This window comes from Manis javanica, chromosome 15, assembly GCF_040802235.1.
Source record: "Manis javanica isolate MJ-LG chromosome 15, MJ_LKY, whole genome shotgun sequence".
Classification (NCBI taxonomy): domain Eukaryota; kingdom Metazoa; phylum Chordata; class Mammalia; order Pholidota; family Manidae; genus Manis; species Manis javanica.
Window position 1 is genome coordinate 51,565,418 of NC_133170.1, and position 19,011 is coordinate 51,584,428.

The window sequence follows — 19,011 nt, forward strand, 5'->3', positions numbered from 1 at the left end:
ACTTCATGCTTACCTATCAAGCATTCCTCAGTGGGCAGGAGGGGAGGCCAGGGCTCTGCCATATGCTGATAGACTTCTCTGCTTGATGGCATGAATCTCTTGATCTTCTTTCCCCACTCCTGGGCACCCTGCACATGTCAGGGTTTCCAGTGAACGAATGTGGGAACAACCCATTGACAACTTCCCAGGTAGTCTAACTAGGAGTATGCTTCCTGTATGTTTGCCAGTTCCATATTTAACTGTCCTGGCATGGCCAGCAGCATAATGGGCATCAGACTTAGAAAATCATAGGGAATTCTTTTTTGGTGAAACAAGATGAAATTTTAGGATACCAGGAGAGAGCAGGAGTGAGAGTGAAAGACCAGCCAGAGTAGGCCGTCATCCTTTATCCCCTAAAAATGCAGTGCCAAGCCACATTCCAACATGACCCCAATAGAAGGCGAGTCTTTAGTTGTCTAACCCTCCAGAGCCTCCACACTGACTTGGTCAGCTCACTTGTGCATGTGAGGGTGGGGCGGGGAGGCCAGCGAGAGGCCTGGAAGGCAGTGGGGCCCCTAGCTTGAGGTTGAGGGTCTACACACCATGGTTGACTATTCTAAAGGGGGAAATATGGCATTACTGAGGGCAGGACAGGGACCAGCTGTGACCTCCAAACAAAGCCCCTTTAACTCATTTGAAATGCTGATGAGAAAGGATTTAAAACTTTTCCTCTTCTTTAATAAGTGAGCATGATCTGTTTTTTTAAAAGAGAGGGTTTTTTTGGTAAGGGACTATAGATATCTTATGTAACAAGGCACAATACACTCACACATACATCAGCAGACAAAAAAATTAAGATCAATACTGTACAACCACTCAGAGAAAAACATAACATAGGAAGAAGAAAAGAAACAACATCCATCATGCCCCACTTGGGTTTTGGTGTATTTCCTTCCAGTTTTTTTTTTTTTTTTTTTTTTTGTGTGTGTGTGTGTGTGGTGAACAATTTTATAAAAATTGCATGGTTGGCATAATATACATACAAACATCAAATTGCTTTTCTCTTTAATATTGCATGATAACCTTCCCCCTATATCATTAAATAGTCTTAAATAAATCGATGGTGGTAGCTCTTATAACCTTTTCCTATTATTTTAATTGTTTGTAATAAAGGAAACATGTTTTTATGCTTATGAATGATTTTGAATGAATATCCTCTTATATAAGTGTGCAAATATTTGTTTCAGTTAAATTTGTAGATTTTTGATAAAAGGATTCTAACTAAATTTATACTGCAGGGATAAAAAGCCATCAGAGAGACAGCAGTGATGAGAGATAAACCCATGGGCTCCACTTGCCCGTTGTCCCCACTCCACATCCAAGTCTTGGACTACAGGCCACCAACCAGCTGTGGGCTCAGGCCCTCCACCAAATACTCGGCCCCCACTATGCTCCCAGCCTAGCTGTGGGTATGCCTACCAGTTCCACTCATGCCCCCGTGCCATGGTCCCCGACACTGACTTTCCTCTGGTCCTTCAACATCCCTTTTCTGGACCTTTACTTTTCTAGCTCTTCCCACGGTCTTGTAAGTTCTCATTGCTTTAATGCCTTTCTTGTTCCCGAAATACACATGGTGGTTCTGCTCCCCTAACTGAATCCTGACTGACACAGATAGTTACCTCTCTGTGCTTAACTATCCTCCTATGTAAAGTGGGACTAATAATAATATCTATGTCATAGAGAGTTACTGGTACATCTAAGGTATGCTGAGAGCAGTGCCTGGGACATAAAAATGATCTTACTCAACTTATCTACCACCTGGGTTCTTTGTGAAGCTTGACTAAGGTAACACATGTTATAATATATTGCAAAAAAGTAACAGTAGTTTTTATTTTTTTTATCATTGTTATACACAGTCAAATAGTCCTGGTTAGACTTAGTAGGGGCCATGTATTTCTTCCCACTATAGAACTTTAGCTTTCAGGCTCATGGTAATATTTGTGTACGTTACCATGGAAAAAATTTCTTAGTTAACTTGAGTTTATCCCTTGTCCCTCTTTCTGTTTTTTCATTTTAAAAGAAGAATCCAGTTCACAGGGTTTGGTTAAGGAATAGCTAATGAATTGCAGGTGCTGTAAATGCCGAGCAATGACAACAGGCTTCTCCCAGGTGTCCAGTTATCTTAGGATTCCACCACATCAGTCTCGTCCACTTGCGTTTCCACTGGGCATTTCATGATGACACCCACACCTGATGACATCCCACTCTCATCTTCAGGGAGTGGTGTAACAGAGGGTAACACTTCTGTCATTATCCATTGAGCTGGTTTTGAGATGTCTAAGAAAGTTTAAAAGCAAGATCAGCTGGATCCAGACATAGCGGATATTCCAGTTGAAAATGCTCTTCTGAAATGGCTATTATATATCTACATCTCCATCTCCATTGAAACTTACCCTGTGCGGCTGCATTGCCCCTTCATTTTTTGGGGTGGGGGTGTTGAAGTTTAGAGCTTCCAGGTTGTCAGTATTCCTACAGCATGTGTTTCCAACCCCTCGTTCTGATTGTGATGCTCTTCATTTCACTTTATTCACACTCTGTCTACCTTTCAAGGCTCATTTCTTTCTTCTCTTCCTCCTGAACCTTGTTGGGAATCTTACTCTGACTTTTTCCTGCCCTCCAGCAAGAGAATGACAGAAACTTGAGAGTGAAAGGGACCTAAAAGACCCTTTAGTCTTTAACACCCCTCAGCACCTGAATCTGTGCCAACTAGCTGACCAGCCTGTGCTTGAACAAACCATTATGCCCATTATCTTAAAGTTAATAAACGTGCTTCTAATTATCTTATAACTTAGTTTTCACTCCCCAGAGAAACAGTCATGGGCTTCTCCTTCTTGATCTCTTTCATCCCTTGACACAGTGCTAGGTATTTGTGTCAGTTAGGATTGTTTTTGGCTGCATGTAACGGAAAACTGAATGAGGCGACTTGGACAAATAGGGCTCTAACCTCCTCCATAACAAGAGGTCTCAGAGATGGGCCATTGCTCTTGTTGCTTCAGTGGGCCGATTATGTTGGGGTCAGCAAAATCTTTGCTATGGATCTCTTTGCTGCGGTAAATGTCACATAACACCACGATCACATTCAAGGCAAAAAGAGGAACAGTTGCACCTATAACTTTTTATCAAGAGAACAACAACTTCTCCAGAAAATTTCCATTAGTTTTGTGCTCAAATCTCATTGGCTAAAGTAATCATACCACCCCCCCTTGTAGCTGCAAGTTGAGCCAGAAAAGCAGAAACGGGGATTGTCATGTCTGGCATATTCCAATGATAGTCCATCTCCTGGGGTTGGGCTTACTGCTTCTCCCCAAAATATTAAGATCCTGATAGCCAGGAAGAAAAGGAGAGTGGCTATTAGGAAGACTACTGTCTTGGGATGTGTGCCTCCAGAAGCCAATCATGAGACAAGGTTGCAAGCAAAGGGAGTTAATTTAGGGGGTGATCCCAGGAAGCATAGGCAGGAAGGCAGGAACAGGAGTAAAGGAAGGGAAGGAAGTCAATGAAGTGCATATCACTAAGCAATTTAGTGCTGCTGGTGATGGGGGCACAGTCCTACTCAGGACCTCTGTGAGGCAGCATGGCACATGCCTCAGAGCTGTCTCATGTGACAGGAAAAGGAGCTGCGGCATTTATCTACCCGTTACCATCCATCAGTGGCTGACAGTTACTTGTGGAGACAGTAACTGCCCAGTACCTCCAACCTATGCTGCCTGTGGACTAAGCATCAGCCTCAAGCAGAGCATCAGAGGCTACGGTAAGAAGCCAACTGTGTGTGGGATGATGAATGCCTGGGGGTATGTACAGGGGCTGCTCAACTACCATAGAGCCTGTCACACTTCTTATGAGGTGCTCAATACTTTAATTCAATGAACATTTACTGAGTACCTACTACCTGATGAGTACTGTGCAAAATATTTACTAATTTAAATATTCTTAGACAGACTTTCTTGATATAAACAAAAATGGACCAAGTAGTGTTTGTAGTGAGATCTTGATAAATTGTAAAAGGCACTTTTCTGGACGTTGTGACCCTTCCCTTTCGCTATTCAACATCAACATATAAACTTCTTGTTCCTATCAAAGGCCTCAGTCAGTCTTGGAACATCCTGTCATCACACAGAATGCAGCTCCTGGGAAACAAGTTGTTTTATTTAATGAAACATTTAGCATTTCAGCATTCTACTTGTCTTTAAGAGTAGACATTTACTAAATAGTTCATTAGTTGTGGGAGAGAATGAATGCCTCTCTTTCTTATTCTAGAGCAGTGATTTTCTACCGTGAGCTATCTGGCATTATAACCATCATTGTTCTTTCCTTAATAATTGAAATCAGGAAGTGAGTATCCTGAATGTAGGCCTTGGCTTCATTTCTCCCTGAGCAGTTCTGCTTTCCCTGCAGGAAGAATATAATCACCTATCATTTTAGTTCGGTCTTGTTTCAGCGTGAGGTTCTCTTGTGCCTAGTGGATTGAGTCTGATGATGGTGCCATGACTGTTTTGTTTTCCAGTTCTTTTCCTTCCCTCTGCCCTGGCCTCAGCCTCCTGCCCTCACTGACCCCTGATTCAGTGGGTACGGAGTGGGCACCGAGGCCTCTCTAGCATCTATTCTACTGCTTTCCTGCTGTGGCAGACGTGTGATTTGGTGGGACTGGCCACTACCTCAGATCCAGAGGCAGGACGCGATGGGCTTGCTTCAATCAGAGCTCCATATTTTGTTGGCGATGGTGGTTAGTTCATGGATGGGCAAGTGATGAAATTAACTGAGTAAGTGGAACCAGCATAAGGATGAAGATGATGCAACAGAGGATACAGCCAAGAGAAAGTAGTGAAATACAGTTCAAGCCCTGATCGGTCTGTGCCGGGAGTTATGTTATTGTTTGATATTTTAGTTCCACAACACAATAAAATTATACAGTGTTTAATAACCCTGTTATTAGGACAGTTTGAGTTGGTTTATTGTTACTTGAAGATGAAAACATCTTTACTGAAACAAATGACTTATATGTCATTTCTGGCTTCAGCCTTGAATGGGCCCCTCATGTCACTCCTGATCCCCTTTTTTTGTTTCACTTTGACTTTGGAGTCCAGTCATCTACTACCCTTGGCCCAGCTTGTCATCTCGAAATGTGGCTAATACTTGACCATGGAAACAACTAATCATCCAGGTTACTAAGACCTGGAAATTACTCTAAAACATACAACAGTTAGGTCCTGCAGTAGTGATTTTCTCTCAATTACATACCCCCAGATGATTGCCTTGTTCTCAATATGTATACAAACTGTGAGGCAAGACCATGTGAAGATAAGGCTAAGTCTGGAATTGGTGTTCAGGGTCATTTTTCCTCCCACTGCAAACCAAAATAATTCATTTATTTATAAATGGTGAGTTAGCCATGGAAGCTGGGAAGTGCAATTTTCAGTAAATCATATTCAATGTAGTTCACCTTGCCTTGATCTCTGAGTGAGAAGTCATTTCCACTCATAAGATCCAGTTAAATCAAAGTGTGTGCATTTAGTACAATTAACTATTCTTCAATACTGTCCAAACAGCATGAGGGGAAAGCAACTAACCTGGCCAAACAAGAGTCACAGTCATTATGAGGAGGGTTTTCATCATGGAAAGGGTTTTAAGAACTGGAGTGGGTTACTCAAAGAGGTGAGGGACCATAACTTAAAACAGAGCCAATGGACTCTCTTTGGTTGGATATGGTTAAGTGAAGAGTTGCTTAAGAACAATGTGGATTGAGTCTGGCTATTTGAAGTTTCGTACAGAAAAGCACACACTTGGTTTCAAGGGGACTTTCAGAATGAGGAACATTGTAAACATAGAAGCAAAAATTTGTGCTACATTAAAGGTGTGGGGTTTTTTTCTTTTTTCTTCTCAATAGTAATTCCACAGAATTTTCTGGCCTCTGATATTCCAATGCATAGCTGATGGTAAAAGGTCAGCCTTGGTTGAAATCTAACTGCCACATGGCACACATATTTTTGCTCTTACTTTGGCCTTCTTTTGACACCTTGCCTGGTGTACTCACACGTGCTTAGAGGGTAGATATCTTCGCTCAGTGATCTTGGAAGTTTTAATTAGGAGCAACAGGCCCCGTCTCATGACTCACCCAGTCCTATTGCTCATGCTTTAATTCTAATTTAGAATTCAGTGCTTTTGCTTCCTTTCTATGGCCACTGACTGATTCAAAATCTGTATTTCTTGGTTCTGTGTCCCTTGGTTCTGCTACGGTGTCCTAGTTGGTGTCCTTGCCCTCTATTCTTATCCTTCTCCCTACAGTTAGTGAAACCTCCCTCCTCTTCTTATTTCCAGCTTAAAATACCACCATCATTCCCCTGTAGAATGCATATTTTAACTCCTCAACTCCTTATCATGACATAGAAGGGTCTTCATGACTTGGGTCTGTCCAAACTCTACCTCAACCTCTCATTTGTCCTTTACACACTTGAGTTTCCAGCAATGTGCCATGTAACTTTCATCCTTCTTGCCTCCATTGTTTCCTCTACCTTGAGCAGCATATTCTCTCCCTTTTATCATTCCTTGTTAATATCTCCTCACCATTCCAGATTTAGCCCAACCACCACCTCCTCCCATACCCCTCAGACTGAGTTATATGCTCATGGGGTCCCATAGCCCCTTGTGTCGCTTCTCAGCCTCCTGATCTCCTGGAGGGCCAGAGCTGTGTTTGCATTTCTGCATTTCTGGTTTCTTTCTTAGTGCCTGGCAGAGGTCCTCAAGAAAGGTTTGTGAAATGAATGGATGAATGGGGGAATTAGACATTACGGTTTACGTTTTTAGGGAAAAACGAGTCAGGCCCATGACACTGCTGATAAGTTTGGACTATTACTGAGCAGAAGTGCTGTACTTGTAAGAAGACCACAGTTGGTCCTGTTTTGGGTTGTTAATCAAAATCTAGACTTTGACTTCTTGTACTACACCAAAAGCACAATGCCATGAAGTTCCACTACATAAGCATACTGAGAGAAGACCCAGTCCCTAGAGCTTGCCCAGCCTGTGCAGGCAGGCTGTCTAACTTGATGGAGAGTTACTATGCACCCCGGAGTTTGGGAAAGGCAGTCAAGGGCTGCAAACTGCGGAGGAGTGTTCTTTATCCATGTGTCCTAATATTCCCAAACTAGAATGTCATCTATGGGATGAAAAGGTTTCAAGGGATCTTTCAAGAGTGGATTCGTTAATATTTTCAATGTGCAATTAAAGTGGGGTCTCATAATACCTAATGTATATTTATAAATGTGATTAGCAAGAGGTTAAGGTAATTTTATCACTTAATCCCTGCAACAACCCGAAGGTGTAGGAACTATTATTTGTACCCATTTTGGAGATGGAAAAATTAAGACTCAGAGAAATTTAATAATCTAGTGATTTGTCAATGTCACCCACACTTACTGCTGATAAGTTAGGATTTGAAATCCCACTGTCAGGCATCAGGGACTTGCACTCTTAATGAATCACCTCTCTGAAACTTAGCCACCAGAGAAAGCAACATGCCCACATTTTCAGTCCTTCTTATTGATACTCTGTCAACAAAAGCATATGAGATTTTAACTATGCAAACAAGCTAGCAAGCTATGAGGCATCAAATATTTAAAACTAAGAATCTGGAATATAAGTAGATATGTAGGGAAAATATAATTCTTCTAACTATGTAAGGCAGGAGTTATTATTCACAGTGTAATGATGAAAAAACTGATGAAAGAGGGAGAGGTGGGCTGAGTTGTCCAAGGTCATGAAGTGGCTGATGTGGCATTTGAAGAAGGGCTGTTTTACACTGAAATCCTCTCTGAGCCTTGGATATTGAGTGCTTAAGGCTCGTACTTAACTTGTTGTGGAAATAGAGAGCAGCATTAGGCTTAGTGCCAGAAATCCTGCTCGCTGCTCACCGTGTGACTAGAAGACAAGGCTGAGTCAATGATTTTTGCCCCTCCAAGTACACTGCCCAGTATTAAGAGGAGCTCCACACCACAGTGAGACGCCACTGCACACCCCTGAGAATAGCTACTATCAAAAAGACAGGAAACACCCAGTGTGGGCAAGGATGTGGCAATTAGAACCTCTGTGTGCTGTTGATGAGAATGTAAAATGGGGCAGCCACTGTGGAAGACAATCTGGTGGTTCTTTAAGCAACTCAAAATGGAATGATCATAAGATGCAGCAATTCCAGGTCTGGATGTTACCCAAAAGAATGGAAACCAGGGACCTGTGTTCTTAGCAACATTATTTTTCAGAACTAGGGGTCCATCAGCTGATGAATGGATAAACAAGATACAGAATTTACGTGCAATGGAATATTATTCCATCTTAAAATGGAAGGAAATTCGACACTTGCTACAACATGGATGAACCTTGAGGACATTCTGTTAAGTTAAATAAACCTATCACAAAAAGACAAGTAGTGTTTGATTCCAATGATGTGAGGTAACTGACGCAGTCAAAGCCATAGACAGGCAGTAAAGTGGTGGGTGCCAGGGGCTGGGGTTTGGCAGGAATGAGTTGTTTAATGGGTATAGAGTTTCAGTTTTGCAAATGAGGAGTTCCGGAGGTGGACAGTGGCGATAGGTGCAAGGCAGTGTGCCCGTACTTAGTGTCACTGAGCTACACACTAAAATATGATTGAGACAGTAAATTTTGTGTTATGTGTATTGTATCACAGTTAAAACTCATTTTTAAAATAAGCTAGCTAGGTGTATCAGCCAGGATCCAATCAGGAAATCGGGTACCACTCTTATGTTTCAAACGGGAAGGGTTGTGATAGAATGGGTCACATATGGAATGCCAGCCGCAGGAGGTTGAGACCACCAGAGATTAGCAAAAGCAATCTCTAGGGCTGGAAGGCCACGGGGAGGAGGGTGTGTTTACTAATCCCGGAATCTGAGGCTGTGTGGTGGGAGTGGTAACCACAGGGGGCGCTGCTGCCCAACCAGACAGCTGGGTGTGTCCGGCAGGAGGAGAAGCAGCCGCCGCTGGATAAGCAAAGGCAGACAGGGGAAGAAAACCCCCCGCTTCTCCCCACCTCGAACTCTTCCGTTTTCCACTAGTGCCTCCCATGAACTTAAACTAAGTAGAGACAAGTTAGCAAGGGAGCCAGAAATGCAGCTTCCTGTGACACCGAGCAGTGCAGGGGACACAGCAGACACGGTTAGGAATCGGTCTGAGAGCGAGCTGGCAAACACCGGCACGCGGCGTCATGCATGGTTTCTTTCCCTGTCAGTGAAAAGGCTCTCTCAAATTCCTGTAAAAAATTTAAAAGTCCCTCTACATTGACTTTCAAACATTACAATGCACAGTGATCCTGGTTAATCTCAATTAATTTTCCTTCTATAGGTTGGACACATTCACAGTCCATAGAGAAATAAATTTGAATAGAGGTTTAGCTTTGGATCTCATTCAATGCTTCAGAGACTCTCTCTTGGCAGACCAACTGAAAGTCATCCGGAGCTAAATGGCATTCTACTTAGTTGTGTTTTGATTTCTGTTTGTAATGTGCGAGCTCAGATGGAATAAACTCCTTTAAGCTTGGATCAGAGTTCACTGCCCTCTCCCTTCACGTGCCCACATCTAGGTTAGTGCTCTTTGCAACCTCAGCCCCCTGAGTTTATTTGGAATATAATACTTAAAGCAACTGTACCTTGTTACTGATTTGTCTATTCCTTCTGCACAAGCCTGTAAACATCTCGAGGGCAAAGACTGTGTGTGTGTGTGTGTGTGTGTGTGTGTGTGTGTGAGTGAATGAACTCTTTGATGAAGTAGAATTAATAGGTTCGAGAAATTGACTGTAGGGAGGTGGGCACAAGAGGAGTCAAAGCCACATATGAGCTGTTTAGGAATGCTGGTGCTGATAATGTAAATACTGACAAATAAGGTAAGACTTGGTTTTAATAAAGAGCTTTGTAAATTTGGTTTGGGGACAATTTTAATAGACAATCAGAACTATGGAACTGACTTCAGAAACGTCAGGCTTGGAGATAAAGATTTGAAAGTCATCTTTGTAGATGGGATTTACAGAGGAATCATGATGTTTCATTCTGTCCTACCCCTCTTCTAGTACATTGCCGTTTCCCCATCACTTGGTGGAGTCTGTTTCACTCCCCTTGAACGTGGCTGGGCCTCTGCATTTGCCTCAACTGAAACAGTATAGCAGAAATGATGCTATTTGACGAATCACAGCAATGCCTACTACTTCTGCCTCCTTCTATTAGGGTCTTTGCTCTTGGATCTCCCCAGTCACCATGCTGTGGAGAAACCCATGTAGAGAAGAACTGAGGCCCCCGAGCTGCCAGCCAGCAGCCAGCACCCTCTTGCCAACGGTGTGAGGAGCCATTCGGTGGAGTCTTTCAGCCCCAGGCGAGCTGTTCCTGCTGGAGCCGAGGCGTGTCATGTCCACCCAGCTCTGTCTGCATCTCAGATGTGTAGGCAACACAAATGGCTATAGTTTTAGGGCATTGAGTTCTGGGGTGGTTTGTTACACAGCAAGAGATAATGGATGTTCATAGGTGAATGAAAGGATCAGGGAATTTGAGTCAGACAGGCTTGGGTGCAGATCTCTGGTTCAGCTACTAGCAGGGTTGTGGCTTTAGACACGTTACCTGGACTTTCAGAACCTCAGTCTCTCTGTGCATTAAATGGGGCTAGTGATGGCTGCTGCAGAGAATGGTTAGGACATTTAAAAGAGTTGCTGCATGTAAATGCCTAGTGCTGTGTGTCATCTCTCTTGTGAGTGACAGAGAAGACTATTTTCAGAGATGAGGAAGGGGAAGTCTTGTGACCTCTCGGAAGAATGTGTGCAGTTGAACAGGTCATGTGGAGATGGATAGGAAAAGACAAGTAGGAAGCACAGTGAGGCAATCGAGGATGTGAAGGGACTGAGTAGCTTCTTGAGAAGGTTGGTGTGAAATACAGGACAGAAAGCCAGCTAATCTTGAGAGCTGGAAAGGCATCGGCCTTGACAGTGGAGAGGTGACCAATGACACATACACAAGTGTCATCAGAGCAGAGGGCTGGAAGCCTGAGCACAGAGAAGCAGCAAACAGCCAGCTTTTACTTAGGCCTTAATTTCTAGGCACACATAATATTCTTAAGGGACATGAAAATACTATTGTATTAAAAAGGTGTATAACACCCAAAGAAGTTTCAATTTCCCCCCTGTAGTGATCCTTTTCTTTTCTCTGGAAACACATCCAGGTGAATCTTGCAGCTCCTCACCCACACTCCTCTGGTTTTTCCTACAGCTCATTTAGTATTATGTTTATTTCTGGCTCTGTAGATTGTTTCCTGTGTGTTTATATTTAGATTTAAACTCCTGGTTTTCCAAAACATCTCCCCTGATGATTACTGGAGTTGTACATGTTGCTTAAACTCTGGCTCCAAAGTGAGAAGCGAAGTGTACAGATAAAAGACATAATGACCAGGAGACCAGTAGCCATATCTAGAAAGAGGAGAAGAGGTTTGCCATTTAGTGGATGAAAGTGAAGGCAGACAGTACAAACTACTGAGGGCTTCTCACCCTCACCTGTTTTTTGAATGCTTTCAGTGTATAGTTACATGGCCAGAAAACATCTGGTGTTGTTATCTCAGAGTCTTTGAACAGAAAGGAATAATATGTGCCTCAATTCATAAAAAAGGAAATGGAGATGCAAAGTACTTGTACAAGATGCCAGCTACTTACCCTGCTACCACTGTTCAGTGACATTGATACAAATGTGACCACAGCAAGTCTGTCATGGAAACCTAGTTTCCAAAGAGCCTATGCTTGTTTTTCTTTTTTGGAGACCAAATTTTCCAAGATGAGATGCAAAGACATTTCTAAGCCTTCATATGAAAGGCTTTTAATATTCATTCTCAACCATTTATTTAGTTCCCACCATGTGCAAAGCACTGTATTAGGTGGGTCTTGTAAAATATACTAGATGAGGGACTGAAAGATCATTTTTGGTTTAAAAAGCCAAATTATGAAAATGCAATATTTATTAGGCACTTGTGAGATAAAAGGCTCTTGCTAGAACACCGCCTCTGTAGGCTTTATGCCTCCGTAAAATGTCTAGTTTGCTCAGTTGATAAGAGCATGATGCTAATGAGAGCCAGGTCAGGAGCTTAATTCTTGACAGCTTTGTACGAGGAATGTTAATTCTGACCAACGATGTCTGAAACCCAGTGGGTTAGTTCTACAGTTGAGGGAAGTACGGCTCGTTGAGCTGACTCTGGCCTGGTGAGCATAGAGGGCCACCACATGGACACAAAAGGCTGGAAGTGGAACTTTCGAGGGCAGGCTCCCAGATTCCTCCCCTAATGCAGTAGGGGATAGGGACATGGGACATGGATGTAGGGCTGATACTGGAACAGGATTTGTTTGGGGGATTAACACTTCTTTTCCCCTTCTGATGTTTCTTTCCATGTGTAGGGAGTTCAAGATGTCTCCTGACATCTCTCTACTCTTTGCCTCTCTCTGCCTGAGGAGAGGTGTCTACCTGCCCAGTGAACTTGGGAGGAATGAACTGACCTTACTGGCCTCTCCCTTTTACCCTCTGGGAGCTCGCTGCCTGCAGGGTGCATGCTGCCCCAAGCAGCTGTCAACAAGTGCATTTGGCTGCCTGATCCTGGTGTTCAGAAATAGGAAGGCCATTTGCCTACAAAAACAAGCTACCTCCTCCGATCTAGACCTTCTCAGTTATAAAGGTGATATTTTGGTACCAATCAAGTCTAGAACCAGCTCAGCAAAGCTGAAGCATTCTGTATAAGATTCAGGAGGCCAAACAGGCTCTCTCATTAGGCAGACTGCTCCAGTCTTGCCTGGGGAAAATGCAATGTTCTGGAATATTTTCTGTAGACCTAGAGTTAAAGGTCAGAATCCCTGGGAATCCTTGTGTCCATAAACTATACCTTTAAATTTAGCCAGGAAACAAATATGCTTATACAAGTGAAGGGCAGGGACATCCTCTTAACATTGCCTGGAATGATTAGGGCTCATGACTTAGTTAATAAGCTGCATTGTCAGGCATGGGATGTCAGCAATGTTGTATAGATGTAGAACTGGGTTTGGCCTTTTTAGTCTCTCAAGGGAAGTCAATATTTTCTTACTTCTTCTTCACTCTGCCTCTCCCTTCCGAGGAGGATTGATGTGGATTGTGAAGAAATTTGCTCTTACTTTCTGAAGACAAGGAGAGCCTGGGTGAGGGTGTCTGAAGATGCCTGCATGCGAGTAAGGATGAGGTTTCAGTGGCCTCTGAGCTCCAGACCAACCTCCTAAAATCATCCTGTCGGCCCTTGGTGTTTCTTGGCTGGGGACAATGGCAGTCTATTTATTGGTTTCAGTTGCTAAGAAGTGACCATCCTCAGAACGGAGGCTGTTGCCCTTAGCTACACATTTCTTTGTGGGCATAATCTTGGATCACATGGCACCAAGTCAGCAGCCGGGCAAAGCACAGGACCTGATGAAATATTTTCCCAGTGTCAGCCTCCTTTTGTAAGATAGGCTGTGGCGAATTCAGCTTAGATATGACACACATCCTTTTCAGTCAAAGGAAAGGTCTGGCTTTAACACTGTCCTCTTCCCTCTCAAGGAGGGATTTGCTTATTTATATTCTGAGATGTGTCAGTTCAGATAATGCTCCCTGAATGATCTCTTTCCTAATACCCCAGTCCCAGAGGATTGCCAGAGGTAATGGGTCATTGCACTTACTGGCTGGTAGGCAGTGCTACTCTAATGGTGGCTGCTGTTGTCTTTCTCACCTTGGAGAAGGGAAGACTCAGGGGGCTGGTGCCTGTCTTCAAATCATGAGTATTTTTGTTTTATCTCATCCCATTCCATTCCATCATTCTTACAGATTGGACATTTTTATTCCAGGTAATTGTTGATTGTGATTCTGTTTTGAATTTCATTGCTGCCTTCGGGCACCCTAACTCCTTGATCCCTCCTTTGTTCTGTACTCATCTTCCAATTTGAAAGGACTCTTCCAGTTTTGATATTTATCTTTAACATAGATGCACTCTTAATTTATGCAACTTTCCATTATGTATCAAGAAGACGATGCTGGGGGAGGGGTGTCTTTATGTGTCTTCTACCCTGAAGCCATTTGCAGGCTTTTGTCTTTTTCTTAAGGCAGTTCCACACGCACCCACGTGTGCTGACGTTTGAAAAGGCTGTGAAATTAAAGCTACGTAATTATGAATACTGTGAAAAAGGTTTTGACAACTTTTGGTGGCATTTAATTCAAGTTGAACTCCTCTCATTCAAAATAATAAGCATAATGTTACTTATTATGTAAATGAGGTGGCAGAGCAGATGTTTTTCATCCTGGTGCATCACTGGGGATTAATAAGTACAAAAGCTGAGCAGGGGGGGCCTGGGTTCAACCTGGGGGTTTGAATAAGGGTTGATCAAGAGGAAGGATGATTACTCTGGAGATGCCCTGTCCACTATGGAGCCAATAACCACATGAGGCTATTTAAATTTACAGCTGTTAAAATGAAGTAAAATGAAAAGTTTCTCAGTCACATTAGCCACAATTCATGTGCCAGCTACCTGTGGCTGGAGGCTACTTACTGAACAAAACAGATACAGAACATTTCTATCACTGTGAGAAGTATGAAAACCATAGAAGTTTTACAATGGGTAGGGATGCTTGTGTTATCCACATCAGCTGGAACATTATCCATAAGAGCTCTACAAGCTTCTCAGAAAGGGTGTAGGTCCCTATGGAGCCAAGAGATGAAGGAGTTGCAATGAGACTACAGCTGCGCCTTGAAAATTTTAAATGTGCATATGTATCGTATATCGTATCACCTGGAGCTCTGAAGGTGCAGATACTGATTTGGCAGGTCTTGGGTGAGGCCTGAGAGGCAGTGTCCCTATGTGGCTTCCAAGTGACACTGCTCCTGGTCTGGGGACCACACTTGGAGAAATCACTGATTTGCAGCACTGGTTCTCAATCCTGGCTACACTTTGTAATCACCAGGGGAGGTTTAAAAACTACTGATGCCTAACAATTTGGATTTAATTTAATTATTTGGGGTATATTCTGGGCACTGAAGACTAAAAAAATCCCCAAGAGATCACTCACCTAAAGTGATTAAAATCTGAGAACCATTGATAGTAATAAAGCCAGTTTGTTAGGTCTGAGGACCAGAAGGGCTGGTTTCACCTGGAAGTTTGTTAGAAATGCAGATTCTCTGGCCCACACCCTGTCGTGCTGAGTTACAATCTGCATTTCAACAACAATCCCCAGGTGATTTCATGCACAGTGAAGGTAGGGACTACTGCACTAGGTAGCCTTTAAGTTAATGTTGTATCTATCTACCTTTATGTGCTTTAAAGAAATTCCTTAACAAGTTCTGTTAGTTCCTAAAAATATTGGGGCATAAAAATTTAATCCATACTTATGCCAAATTACTGAAGTTTTATTATTGCAGAGACACAGGCTGGTGGTTTCTGCTTGTATGGTAACAGAAGGTATCAACACTCCTAGCAGGGCAGAAACTGGACTTTCATATTTCAAGTAGGTCAAGAATAATCAAGTTTTTTAGGAACCAATCCCACCTTTGTATAAAACTTATTATTTGAGATAAAGTGCTATTCCCTTTTCACTTTAATGCCTTTTGAATTTAGAAAATCGTGTACTTCCAATTCATTACCACCTATAAACAACGTAGATATATTCTTAATTTATGTAACTTTTCATTCTGCAACGTTAAGATTGGGAGGTGAAGGAAGGAGCTATAGTGTCTTTACAAAAAAAGTTTCTAAGACGGTTTTTTTCTAATAGTCCTTCCAAGGAGTATTTTAGAGAAACAGTGCCAAAGAATCTTAATGTAGAAAGGCCAACTCTGTGATGCAGATGTGAGAGCAGTACCTCTCAAACTTGAATGTGGTAGCAATCACTTGGAGATCTTGTTAAAACCCAGACTCTGATGCAGTAAGTCTGGGGTGGGGCCTGAGACTCTGTATTTCCAGTAATCAGGTGTAGAGATGCTATGGTCGAGGGACCACAATTTGTTTAGCAAGAGGTGGATGACTCTTCCATGATACCTTTTTGTAAACTCTCAAGACTCAAAAACTCAGAAGGTCTGGTATGCACAATAAGAAGGGTGATTTTGTTGAAAGTGCTAATTTGCTCATTTGAATCATCTAAAGAGAGACATCAAAAGGTCAAAATTATTCATAGACCCATCATTAATGGAAAGCTAATTGGGAAATGAAGTCATTTAAGGCAAAAGCAAAATAGTAACACAAATACCTCAGATGACTACTAGGGCAAAAATTTCAAAATGTTGCAAGCTGTCTGCATGCTTGAAGTAGCAATTTACATGCATAATTAGGTGCAATCAACAGTTTTGAAATGTAATATTTTTTTTTCTGAGCTCATATTTACTTATGACAGATGCAAAAAAAAAAAAAAAAGAATTCTGTGTCCCCAAAAACTAGAAGGGTAGAGAAAGGAAAAATATTTGCATTTAACAATAGGACTCTTTCTTCACAAGCACATGCCTAAATTTAGAACTAGTTGAAGTATTGTATCTTTATTCTGATTTAATCTTCATTTAAGCCTTGAAAGAGGTTCACAAACACATTACAGAAGCAATAACTTACCAGTCAGCTATTCCAGCTCCTGTTGGAAATGACATGTAATTTTTATTTCTACACTGGAAAAGGAAAATCTGCCAAATTCAAGACTCTTTTGCACAAAACACCATTGAGTTTCTTCCTGCCTTCAGAAAGGGCTTCATTCTGCAACAATAACAAATATCTTTTGGAATAATTTACATAAAAAGATTAATTAAACTGGCAATTTCTTCTCCTCAGATGAGTGCTCATCGTGAATTTCTATCACCTTACTATCTTCAGCACAGCCGGCAATGATTGCTGAGCGCTCACCATGCACTAGGACCCTCGGCTAACCACTTGACACAGATTATAATTTACGATTATAAAACTACTATAAGAATTGATTTATTACAATGTGCTGGAGAGGAAATGAGAATAAGTAACTTCTTTAGAGGCACAGATAGCTCTGTATTTATTTTCCTGGCTGGTACTTAGATCATTTAAAAAGTAGAGTGAACTGCAGACTAAGGGTCATGGTATCATTCAAAAAGTATAGTGAATTTCAGACTAAGGCGCAAGGTGACTTTAGTTACTAGTTCCCAATTTGGAAAATGAGTTTGACATCTAGTTTGTAAAAATGTTGAAGAAGAAGAGAATGAGTATTCAGTTCCCAAACTTTTCTCTTTCCAAAAGCATGTTCACATGGTATTATCCAGATTGGCTGTCTACGCTGATTAAAGTGGCAATTAATTTCTGTCACACAGGCAGAGTCAACAGATTAAGAGATTGCATTGAAGGATGGGACCTAATAATGTGTTCTTGTGTAACCTCATCTCTTGGGACAGTATGTCTTGATATGTAAAAGTTATCTTTAAGGAAATGCAAAACAGTCACAAACAATGCAATTTTCTGGTTTCATTAGGCAAGCGTTATCTGTGATACATTATATGTTAGGGGGAAAAAGCCACTCTGCTAAGAAGTGCATGAATAGTTCATTTATCTGCTGATCCATTTGGGGGCATTATGGAACTCCAAGCCCAGAACAATGGGCTCTATTTAATATTAAACAGGTTCTGCGTGACCCGCTGTTTCTCTCCAGAGCTGCTGGAAGATCCTTCCTGGCCGTGCAGAGTTGCAGCAGCTCTCGTGAAGTTGTAAGCTACTCCCCGGGACCAAGTGGTGTTAAATTTAGAAGTCATCCTGATCACCTGACTGTCGGTGAGCCCCAATTTGAGAATTTCCGAGTCCACCCTTGTCATCTCTGTCTGTATTTATAGACGCAGCTCGCCGCCTGGCCGAGGGTCACCGCCGGAGCCCCGGGAGAGCTGCCCTGCTGAGGACGCCCCTCCAGCGCCGAGCGCCGGCCACGCGGGAGCGGCGCCGCCGGGCTGGCGCCCACCCGGGAGCCCGTGGCAGTAAATGCCTGGCAGCGGCTGCTCGCTTCCCCCTCCGTCTCCCCCACCGACCCTCCACCGCCGACCTTTACGCCGAACTCGGGCGCGCGGCGAGCCTCGCGGCCTCGCCCTCCGCGCGGGGCCCCACCCCTTCCCGGGTCCGGCCCACGGTCGGGCGGCAGGCGAGGGTAGGTGCGTTTCCTGCCAGGGTGGCCGCCGCCTCTTCCCTCCAGTTCCCGGGTCTCGCCGTGCGGCGCGGGGCGGCGGGCGGCCGAGCAGACCGGGGCGCGGGGCTCCGACACCCACGCGCACGCCCCGGGGAGCGACCCCGCGACGCGCTCGCTGCGAGAGGGGGAGGCGGGCGGTGGGGTGGGTGGGCGCGCCAGCCCCTGGCCCTCGCGCACGCTCCCCTCCTTCCCGGCCTCGCCGCCACCTCGCTCCCAGGTCGGAGAACCGCCCTCCTCGGCTCCGGCGCGGCGGGGAGCGGGCAGGGGAGGGGGGCCGGCGCCTGGCCCGCCGGCGGGGACGGCGGATTCACTTACACCTGACGTTGTCTCCGCCGGGCAGTGCGTCCTGCAAAGCCCGGCCATCCGGTTTGTTCTTCAGTAACTTTGTTCGGAAGGTTGGCGAGGAGGGGAAACGCCGAGGGCCCCCAGGAAAGGCCGGAGAGCCCCGAGAATCGGGAGGCCGGGCGGGAGAGCAAGTCCCCAAGCCGCCCGGCGCTGGGCGCGCGGCTGGGAGGCGCCGCCGCCGCCGCCGGGATGCGCTCCGCTTAGCGGGACTGCCGGGGGCGCCTGAAGGCCACCGCTCCAAGGACGCGCGGCCACCGCGCCTCGCGCGCCCTGGCCCAGACGCCGCCGGTGCCCGAGCCGAGCAGTAGCGGAGCGGCGGGGAGCGGGCGACGGGTGGCAGGAGGGAGGGCGCGCGGGAGGCGGCCGCTCCTCGGCGAGCCATGCGTGCCACGGGCAGCTGAGGAGCCGCCGGGCGCCGCTGCCAAGTCCCCGCTCCGCTTTTGTCTTG

General features: G+C 44.3%; 2 protein-coding genes across 4 annotated transcripts in view; one reads left to right on the plus strand and one right to left on the minus strand.

Moving 5' to 3' along the window:
• The window catches only part of RBMS3 (RNA binding motif single stranded interacting protein 3), a 1,487,986-nt gene that overhangs the window by 171,961 nt on the left and 1,297,014 nt on the right, over nt 1–19,011 (plus strand). For both annotated transcript variants that reach the window (XM_073222890.1, XM_073222891.1), the window contains one exon: nt 17,875–18,183. In XM_073222890.1, coding sequence (XP_073078991.1) covers nt 17,875–18,183 — 309 coding nt within the window. The remainder of the gene's footprint in view (nt 1–17,874; nt 18,184–19,011) is intronic.
• On the minus strand, nt 1,782–19,008 carry LOC118970574 (uncharacterized). Of its 2 annotated transcripts, XR_012125605.1 has the most exons (3): nt 18,534–19,008; nt 16,643–16,780; nt 1,782–2,250 (listed from the first exon to the last, which is right to left on the minus strand). XR_012125605.1 is itself a non-coding variant. In XM_073222892.1 (2 exons), coding segments are annotated over exons 1-2 (414 nt in total). In that variant the 5' UTR covers nt 18,946–19,008; the 3' UTR covers nt 16,462–16,778. The 2 variants fall into 2 exon arrangements, 1 of the variants encoding a protein (XP_073078993.1); XM_073222892.1 differs by lacking the exon at nt 1,782–2,250 and having other exon boundaries at nt 16,462–16,780.

What these genes read in the sequence shown, in the direction of transcription:
- LOC118970574 (XM_073222892.1), bottom strand. Translation starts at nt 18,945, where the DNA reads ATGGCTCGCCGAGGAGCGGCCGCCTCCCGCGCGCCCTCCCTCCTGCCA.